Genomic DNA, 10,593 nt, shown 5'->3' with positions numbered 1-10,593 from the left:
CTACTATCTACCCTTTATTCCGTCTTTCCCCTAATCATACTACGTTATTACTAGCTCAGTTGTGTCTTCATCCTACTATCTACCCTTTACTCCGTCTTTCCCCTAATCATACTACGTTATTACTAGCTCAGTTGTGTCTGACCCTTTGCGACCCCTGGACTGTAGCCTGCCAGGCTCCTTTGTTCATGGAATTTCCCAGGCAGGAATACTGGAGTGGGTTGCCATTTCCTCCCCTGGAGATCTTCCATCCCCAGGGATTAAATCCGAGTCTCCTGCTTTGGGGAGGCGGGATCTTCACCACTGAGCCACCAGGGAAGCCCTCCTCCTAATCACAGTGAAGTCCCAACGTGCACTTTCCCTCCCCAAGTCTCTAGATCCCCAATTTCTCTGCTTATTCTCAGCACTGGGGCATGGGGACAGAGGGTGGACCCTTCGGCATTACTGCTTCTAATAAAACAACTATAAACTACAAAGAATAACCAAAACAATGAGTTATGAGCTGAGAATATGGAAAAAAGCCAACAGTTCTGACTTGAGCAGAATATCTTCCTGGTTTATCAATAATCCACTAGAAAATGAATCCTCATCACCAATAAAAAACTTTCAGTATGCAAGAAAATAAGCCCTTGTCTAAACAAACTTTTAAAAGGTAAAATATGTTAATTTTACATGTATAAAATTTATTTTTTAGTATTATAGTCTTAAAATATACCTGCATGAAACTCCTGGGCTTCAGAGTGGACTATGTAGGGGAATCAAATCCTTTTGAAATTAAAAATTATGTTCCACAGAAACTGATACTTTTAAGCCAATATGGGTTTTAATAACTAAACAGTAAAACATTTCTCTTAACATCAAAATCAAAGATTGTACTTATTTTAATATCACTATATAAATATGAGAACATTAATTGACACTTGTCTAGGTCAAATATTCCAGTTGCATTAACAAACATATATAAAACAAATATAAATTTATAGCAAATGTCATGATTATCTGCTTCATCATGAATTTAATAGCCTGAAAGCTGCCTTTTGTGTTTGCTTTCATTTATTTTACTTTAATAATCTCAAAGTATTGAGGAAGGAAAGAAGAGAAACACAACTGAGCAATATTTCAGTTTTGATTAAATAAGAGTCTGGTTAGTTGCAATCCCTTCTGAACACTTCTCAGAGGAGAAAACACACTATGACATAGTGACCTGCCACTCCACAGTGGTTGGAGAGGTTAGGCCATTGCTTGATAGCAGTTACATATCCAGTGACTCATTCTCTCTAAAAAAAAAAAAAAAGTGTAAGAAAAAAGTAGGTAGCTCATCTGAAAGACAGGTTGCTCTCATCTGTACAAACTAATTTCTTTTCTTGATGCTGGGACATCCATCAGAAACATGTTAGTTTGTGCTAAGCAGAGATAGGTTCTGACATTGCAATATAGCCAGTATTTATCATTTTACCCTGCCTGTGAAACTCTCTGCCTAGTTAAAATACTTTAAAAGAGTACTTTTCATCTAATACTGTTAATAATAAGAATGGCCTTATTTCGTGGTTTTCTTTAAATGGCTGCTTTGGTCTACTTCAGTTTTGGTGAAGCCATTTAAAAATCAAAATGTGATATGGTTTAAAGTTTTAGTGAAGCATTCGGATTGAATGACAGTAGAATTTCTCATATATTCACTGAATGCCCACTGGGTCCTAGGCTCTGTGTTGCATATAACTCAGTTTCTGAGTATCACTTGATTGTGACCCTTCAGGGACCGGTCTGGAAAATACTATCACATTTGAGTGAAGAATTCTTAACTTGGGGAGGTATTCGGAGGTGGGCATGCATCAGCAGATTCAGTTAAAAAATTCACTGCTCTGGGTTTCCACAGCTTTCCTCCAAGTCTACATTTTAATGGGGTGTGGAAGAAGGATGGGTTTGGGCATCCTTTATCATCTTCCTAGACCGTGATTTGAGAATTTTAGGAGCCAATAGCTTAAACTACATTCAAATAATCCAAAAGCTTTAAAAAGGGGCATAGCAAATCCTGTCCAAACCTCAAACCTTGGTGGTAATAACATGAGCGTTTAAAAGGCAACTTTTTGTTCTTTCGGGGGCAGCAACCAGAAAAGGTCAGCTTGCTGAGCACCTCCCAGAGTCTGGTGTCAGGTGCCTTGCTCTCTCACCACATGGCGGTTCTCCTAACACTTTCATGGTGTGAATTTCACTTTAGCATTCTAAAAGCATAGTCTCTAAGACTAACACAGGCATAGCAGGTTATTTTCTCCCTCTACAAATCTGGTTGCATAATTTAACATAAAAACAATTTGAGAAAGAGATTATTATCTTTTTACCTTTTGCAAAGCTCTTACTGATAGAGTTTAAAATATGCAATTGAGACGTTGCATTTTCTGGAGTATTCAATACATTTCTTGGATTTTTTTTCCTAACTGCAGCAATAGAATAAATAAAACCACTCAGTTCTTAAGCACAGCAAACATGAATCATATAGCTTTTACTCCATATTTATAAAAGGCAATGCCACCATCATAAGTTTCTCTATATTTCCTGTCACCTTTAAGCATTTTCATTTGTTAATCTCAGTGTATTTCAATAGCACACATATGTTCTCAAAAAATTCTTCTCTGGGGCTTACTGTCAGCTTTTTTGTCCCCAAATCTTTGATAGTCTTAGTCTCTACATGACTTGAAACATGATGTTAACAAGTTATATGAAAGCCTTCTTTTGTGCTCCGTATTGACAAGAGTCCCTCTGAATCTGGGAGAAAGCAATCATATTCCAGTCGCGTTGTCAGCTGAGGGACATAAGCTCCAAAGCACTAGTTCCTAGGGCCATAAATCCATTGTGTTCCATGTTATAAATAAGGAAATTGCCTGTGATGGCTATGATTTGGAAGCATTAACATTTTTTCTTTGCAGCTCTCATTTTTAATCTTTTTAGTTATTTCCCTTAGAAAAACTTAGCCACCAAAATATGACTTCCTGTATCACTGACCCAGATGCCATAATTAAAAGAAAGATATTCCAACCAACCATGACAAAGGTTGCAGTGAGCATTAAAGACAAAACAGACCCTTATCGATTCAGCCAAAGGTAGTTCTCTCTGCCCTGCATTTCCTTCCACCCTGCCTCCCCCCTCCTCTCTCTGTCCATTTGAGCAAGCGGCTTCACTTTGCATTAAGAATGCGTGATGTATGCTTTCTAGCGGCTGCATTTTAAGTTTGGTCTTCTCAACCATGAAAACACAGTTAAAAATCGTTCTCAGAGCTAAACCACTCAACATCTTGGCACTTGGTTGTTTTTAACTTTTCAACAATAGGCACTGTTCACTCCCCTCCGTCTCAGTTCTTTATTCAGTGATCAGGCAGGACGCTGATGAAAGGCTAGTCACGGCTGCCCCCATGGTATCAGTGTGGTGGCATGTGATGATTCACATGGGGTGTGTTTGATCCGAGAAAGCCCAGTCTCTGCTTATTCTTCCTTTGTTCTGTCATCTGGGGGGAAAAGAGAGAGTGTATTAAGCTGATTTTTCTCACTCTTTCCCAGCGCTGGTGGAATACACAGTGTTGGGTGAATATTTCCCAGTGAATATTTATTGAAAAAGGGAAAATATTTTTAAAAGTGAATTTCCATAGGCAGAGAAACACAGCAAACCACTCTCTGTGGTTAAGAAAGAGGAACCATGGTTTAAAGCAGCCCTCGCTTGTCACATATCATCACTGCCATCACTTTAGTCATTTAAAAAGCTACCACAGTTACTTTTGATACTATTTTTACTAAGGCTAACAATCTTACATGATGAAGGGGTTGACTGCAGCACTGAAATCATAGATACTGATGACGATCTGCTTTTCTGATGAACTTAATAATTGCTGTGATGGCAGAATATATGATTTTCTATCAAAAAGTCCAAAGTGGTCCCCGTCTTTCAGTATTTGTTCCTTCCTTCCCTGTTCCACAGAAGAAGTGTCACACAAGATGGGTGTGATAAGCAGAAGCAGCCTCTGCTTGCCGAGAGGTGGTTCTTACAACATAGTGTGGGGTTTCTTTACTGTGATTTACAATCCCGTGGATAACAATCTCACTGCCGAGATTCTCCAGTCTCCACCACTCACAGTGGTGAACAATTTCACATCACCTCCCCCCCAGCTCCATCTCCGAGGGGCACCCACCTGCTCCTTGAGCTCTGCCAGCTGACCGGACAGCTGTTTGACCAGACTCATGGTTGACTCCAGCTTCTCCTGCAGGTTCCGAATCTCATTTTGCTCGCTGTCACCTTCATTGCTAACAAGGGACATGGCTCGCATCCGAGGAAACCAGTCCAAATTCTTCTCCTAAAAGCAAATAAATGTGCAGGAACAAGGGAATAAATATGGAAGGGAGGCTGAAGTTATGTAAAGAATGTTTATAAGGGTTCATTATTATTAACATTTTGGAGAAGGAAATGGCAAACTATTCTAGTTATTCTTGCCTGGAAAATCCCATGGACAGAGGAGCCTGGTGGGCTACAGTTCATGGGGTCACACAGAGTCGGACACGATTGAGCAACTGAATACATTATTAACATTTAAATCAAAGTTTCTTAGCACTTCCAAAGCAAAAGGTACTCTTTCTGACCAGGGGTGGGGAGAGGTTGAGGGTGGGAATGAAGTGAGGGTTCCATACTAGTCTTCATGAGCTGAGGGAAGATTTTAAATATTGGAACGAATTTCTTATGGGCTCCCCCAGAGGTCCTGGGTAAAGCATTTAGGACAGTGTCCTGCACCCTGTAGGCGATCACTGAATCTTGCTGAATGATGAGCTAGGCTTTGGAGGCTGAGAAGAGCAGATCCAAATGTGTGTGGGGACAGTAAAGGCCTGAGCTGTTTATCCTTCCTACCTGATCCCCGCACTGGCGCAGAGGAGAAAGGGTGGCAGAATAGGAGGTGATAAAAGACATGTTTCAGTTCCAGGTGCCCACACCCATTTACCTCCCACTTCCCCAAGACAGGCTCCAGGGAAGAGGGAAGTGGGAGGGCATGGCCCTGGGTTACCCTGTCTGCTCCTTTTGGAAACATTTTATTACAGAGGTTTTACAGTTAGATTTCCTCAGAGGGCAACAGCGGGTGCCACTTCTGTTTTTCCAGGCTGACTGAGAGTATAGGGGTGGGTTGTGTGTATGTGAACGTGTGTGTGTGTGTTCCCTCCATTGTGGTAAAAACAGATGGTTACCAAGATACCCACATCTCTTGAAAATTCTTCCTGATTGCCCAACATCATAGAATCACTGTGAATTACTTATATCCCATCTTTCAATCCTCAAAAAAGTTTCCCATTTTACAGATGAGGAGTCGAGCAGTCCCAAGAGTTTAATTACCCTTATCACAAGCTAGGAATTGGCAGAGCTAGGATTTGAAGGCAGGTTAGCCTTTTGGCTGGGTTTCCCTGGTGGCTCAGCAGTAAAGAATCCACCTGCAATGCCAGAGACCCAGGTTTGATCCCCGGGTCAGGATCCAACACAGGAGGGGATGGCAACCCACTCCTGTATTTTTTCCTGGAGAATCCCACGGACAGAGGAGCCTGACAGGCTACAGTCCATGGGGTTGCAGAGTCAGACGTGACTGAGCAGGCATACCAGCCTTTTGGCCACTGATCAGGAATCCCAGTCTATATTTACCTATTTCCTTAAATCACCTTCTCCCAGTATCCCTAGCAGTGACCTTCCTGCTTAAGATTCTTTCCACTCCAGAAAAGCCCACTGCAATGGCTACAAAGACGTCTGCCTAGCTGATGCCTAGAACAAGAGCCAGAAGAGTTCTTTCTCCCCCTAAGGGGAAAGGGGAAACGTCCAACCTTTGTACCTTGGCACTTCTGTCTGAATCTCATCTGGCCCTTTGGTTGGTTTCTTTGGTAGTTGTTAGTCAGAGAACAACACATTCTTTATAGTTCCTGACCCCCAGTGGCAGTGGAAAGGGCTGATAAAGGATAGGATAAAATATTCAAGAGAGTGAAGCTGCATTTAAACAGCTGTAGCTAATTAGCATTTCAAAGGAGAATGGTAACTTATTCTGAAGTGCAGAGTGACAGCCAGATTCATTCGATTAGTGCTTCAACATCTATTGCCAGGTATTTAAAGATGAAAATCAGGTAAGACAGAATGTCTGCTCTCAAGGAGCTTGTGGCTTAGGACAGCTCTCCATGAAAAGTGGACCGGTCTGCGTATCAAAATTCCCTGGGGTTGCTTGTAAAAATAGCAGATTTCAATCCCACCACCTCTTAGGAAATAAGAACCTCCTGGGGGCCTGCATGATTCGTAGGTACACTAAAGTTTAAGAAGTCTGATCTATGGAGACATAGAAGATTAATGAGAACCGCTAGGGTAGTGGCAGGGTAGGGAGATGGAGTGAAGAGGAAAGATCTGAAGTGGCTGGCATAAGGAATGGGCAAAGTGAAAAATGAAAGTGTTAGTCACTCAGTTGTGTCTGACTCTTTGTAACCCCATGAACAGGCTCCTCTGTCCATGGGATTCTCTAGGAAAGAATACTGGAGTGGGTTGCCATTTCCTTCAACAGGGGATCTTCCCAACTCAGGGATCAAACCCAGGTCTCCTGTCTTGCAGGGTGATTCTTTACCATCTGAGCCACCAGGGAAGAGGAAGCCAAATAGGGACCACTAATTGCTTGCAGGGTGGAGTGGGAGACCCTACCTTGGAATGACTCCATCAGAGACCAGGGCTCACCAACAGCCCAGATGGGTGTGCAGCTGAGGCCAAGAGCTGGACTGATACAAGATGGTGTGTCCCCTGGAAAGGGCATCAGAATGACAAAGGTATTGGGAAGCTAGGTATGTCAGCAGAGCAGTGGCTGGTGTGAGGAACACTACTGTGTGTACTGGTAGGAGGGATGGATAATAAACAGACAATCCAGTGAACTCCAGTTCTCTTATCTATTTAGAATCTGTATTATCTACTGTACTATCTCTTATCTGAATTTTAACAAATGCAGAAACTGAGGCTAGCAAGCACAAGCTTGAATCAAGAATGCCGGGAGAAATATCAATAACCTCAGATATGCAGATGACACCACCCTTATGGCAGAAAGAGAAGAAGAATTAAAGAGCCTCTTGATGAAAGTGAAAGAGGAGAGTGAAAAAGTTGGCTTAAAACTCAACTTTCAGAAAATTAAGATCATGGCATCTGGTTCCATCACTTCATGGCAAATAGATGGGGAAACAATGAAAACAGTGACAGACTTTATTTTTGGGGCTCTAAAATCACTGTAGATGGTGACTGCAGCTATGAAATTAAAAGACGTTTGCTCCTTGGAAGAAAAGTTATGACCAACCTAGATAGCATATTAAAAAGCAGAGACATTACTTTGCCAGCAAAGGTCCATACAGTCAAAGCTATGGCTTTTCCAGTAGTCATGTGTGGATGTGAGAGTTGGACTATAAAGAAAGCTGAGCACCAAAGAATTGATGCTTTTGAACTGTAATGTTGGAGAAGACTCTTGAGAGTCCCTTGGGCTGCAAGGAGATCCAACCAGTCCATCCTAAAGGAAATCAGTCCTGAATACTCATTGGAAGGACTGATGTTGAAGCTGAAACTCCAATCCTTTGGCCACCTGATGCAAAGAACTGACTCAATGGAAAAGACCCTGATGCTAGGAAAGATTGAAGGCGGAGGGGAAGGGGATGACAGAGGATGAGATGGTTGGATGTCATCACTGATTCAATGGACATGTGTGTGAGTAGACTCCGGGAGTTCGTGATAGACAGGGAGGCCTGGTGTGTTGCAGTCCATGGTTGCAAAGAGTCGGACACGACTGAGCGACTGAACTGAACTGAACTGAGGCTAGCAAATTATTTAGCTGGAAGCCCAACACAGACCTGTCTGTATCCAGGCCTTCTGGCCAGAAAGGAGACTGTGGACAGAAAGTCGAATAATAATAAGGTAGGATAACTTCAGGAAATAAAAATAGTAGAGTAAGAAAGTCTGAAATCTGATAAAATATTAGTGAATTTGGGGAGTTAGTACATCATGGGTACATACAGAACTTTAGTTGGAGAAGATGAAAAATTTCTGGAGATAGGGACTGGGGATGTTTGCATAATGATGTGAATGTACTGAATGCCACAAAACTCTACACATAAAATGGATTAAATGAGGCCTCCCTGGTGGTTCAGTGGCTAAGATTCCATGTTTACAATGCAGAGGGCCCAGGTTCAACCCCTGATCAGGGAACTAGATCCCACATACTGCAACTAAAAGCTCCCACACGCCTTAACTAAAAAAAGAGTCTGCATGCCACAACGAACACTGAAGATCCCGCATGCTACAAGTAAGATCCAGTGTAGCCAAAAAAAAAGGTTAAAATGGTATGCATGTGTATGCTCAGTCACTCGGCCATGTCCTATTTGTGACACCATGGACTGTAGCCCATCAGGCTCCTCTGTCCATGGGATTTCCCAGGCAAGAATACTGGAATGAGTTGACATTTCCTTCTTCAGGGGATCTTCCTGACCCAGGGATCAAACCCGCGTCTCTTGCGTCTCCTGCATTGGCAGGCGGATTCTTTACCACTAGCGCCACCCTGGGAAGCCCAGGATGGAACAGAAAGGTCTGACAGCCTCAGATGACTGGCTGGATCTGGGCTGAGAAGGTACCAGGAGACATGATGGAGATGGCGAAAACCTCAGCTTTTAGAACATTTCCTAGAGAAACAGAGACAAAACACTGTTGTCATACTTAGCTCATTTTCCCACCCCGATGGTGGGAAAGATTGAGTGCTGGAGAAGTCGGCAACAGAGGATGAGATGGATAGATAGCATCATCAACTCAATGGACATGAGTCTGAGGACATAAACAAACTCCAGGACATAGTGGAAGACAGGGAAGCCTGGCATGTTGCAGTCCATGGGATTGCGAAGAGTTGGACATGACTGAACAACAACAACAATGCTTAGCAAAGAGAACATGGGTGAGATGGAAACTGCCTCCAAAGAAATTGCTATCATAGGTATCTCAGGGGCCAGGTCAGCTTGGTCCACAGTCTCTTGCTTTTGAGGAAACAAAAGCAGTTCTCAGGGGACCGCTGCCCCAGCCAGTTGGGCCACGGGACTCTTTTCCTTACACATTCTTTCTTCACTTGTTCCTTTGTTCATGCATTCATTGACTAATTCTTCCTTGTTGACCCTGTCTGTGCTAGGCACTGGGAGAACAATAGGGCGCCAAACCCAGTGCGATTCTTGTGCTGGTGGAATTGATAGTGATAGTCTAGGTGGAGGATAAGACTTCAATCAAAGATGGTGAAAATAATGACAAATTGGACTTAAGTGCTGGGCAGGAAAGTCACCTGGCTCCACTGTCCTTTCTCCTAAGTTCCCCCAAATCATTCTCTCTTCTAATCGTCTTCTGGTTTCTCTCGTCTTTCTTCCTTTCACTGCCTGTATCTTTCTCTGTGTATGTTTGCTTGGTTCTCAGCCTTTTCTCTACTCATTTCATGCTTTTTCTTTCAGTCCTCTTTTTCTGTGTATACCAACGGACTATAATCAGAAACTATAAAATATAATGTGTCATTAAGATTTTTTTTTCAATATTGAATGCTTTCTGGTTCCTTTTCTTAATTTTTAGGAACCTGACTTGAATGCCTTGCATCTCACTAAAACAGCAAAAAATAAGCACCCTAAATTGATTGTCTTTTGCCCTCTTTCTACAATAAAGCCAGTCTTTTAAAAATAAATGCTCACAACTGATTTCTCCTAGTACAGAAAGTGTATTCTTTTCACCAAAAGTAACTCAAATCCAAATGAGTTCCTAGAATAAAGGCTGCACGTGGCTTTTCACAGAAAGTGGTTTCCAATGAAATACCCCAAGCTTCCTCTCTCTGCTCCAATGTCACAAGGAGCAGCTTCCACAGGAGGCTCAGCCTGAGCAGGGTGAGAAAGGAAACCCTGGACTTTATTCTGAGCCAGAACCACAGGACCGACACCCAGAACACTGGCTGGTTAACAAGACACCACTCACTCACTGTGTTGACTTGTAACATGTCTGCCATCTAACAAAGCAGTTTGATTTGATTTGTTATTTCTTGGATACTCACATAGGTTATGTCCATCCTGTGATCATGCTCATGATTAGTAGAGTCCCATGACTTTGGTTAGTCAATATGACATCATTTCTTTGTTTCACCAGGAATGAATATGTTTGACCGCAGGGTAGTATAAAGTTGGGATGCTACAGATTAAGTGTTAGATTCTGAGGTTACAACATCCAATCCTAGAAACTTGGTAAGTGGAAAGACAAAGCTTTTCAAAGGTACTAAAATGCAACTCCCAGAGATGAAGGGACAGAGAGGATGGCAGCCATGATCCTCCTGCCAGCCCTAAATTTTAATAATAACGCATCTTCCTAGAGGACCAGAAGATGGATACTTAGGAGCGTGAAAACCTTTCAAATAGTCTTTTCAACAGTCAGATCAATTTGCCTTATTTAATTTTGTAGTTATTCAGTAAATGATTGGGTTGTCAGAGTCAGTCAGAGCTTATCTGTGTTGTCTTTATAATTTGTTCTTAAATGTGATACCCCACTTTCAGGAAAGAGGCCACAGAATATCAA

At 42.3% G+C, this 10,593-nt stretch overlaps 1 protein-coding gene across 6 annotated transcripts in view; it reads right to left on the bottom strand.

The window, feature by feature from the left end:
- Positions 1–800: 800 nt before the first annotated feature.
- Positions 801–10,593, bottom strand: part of ITPR2 (inositol 1,4,5-trisphosphate receptor type 2) — a 563,179-nt gene continuing 553,386 nt past the window's right edge. For all 6 annotated transcript variants that reach the window (XR_014051645.1, XM_081483690.1, XM_081483688.1 and 3 more), the window contains 2 exons: positions 4,172–4,333; positions 801–3,493 (listed from right to left, as the gene is read on the bottom strand). Coding sequence is in view for 5 of the 6 variants with exons in the window: in XM_081483690.1 (XP_081339816.1) it covers positions 3,407–3,493; positions 4,172–4,333 (249 nt within the window). In the remaining variant the exon portion in view is untranslated. The remainder of the gene's footprint in view (positions 3,494–4,171; positions 4,334–10,593) is intronic.

Source organism: Giraffa tippelskirchi, chromosome 4 (assembly GCF_054371585.1).
Source record: "Giraffa tippelskirchi isolate mGirTip1 chromosome 4, T2T-mGirTip1v1.2.pri, whole genome shotgun sequence".
Lineage (NCBI taxonomy): Eukaryota > Metazoa > Chordata > Mammalia > Artiodactyla > Giraffidae > Giraffa > Giraffa tippelskirchi.
Note: the sequence above shows the minus strand (reverse complement) of the source record. Positions and strands in the feature narration are given on the sequence as shown.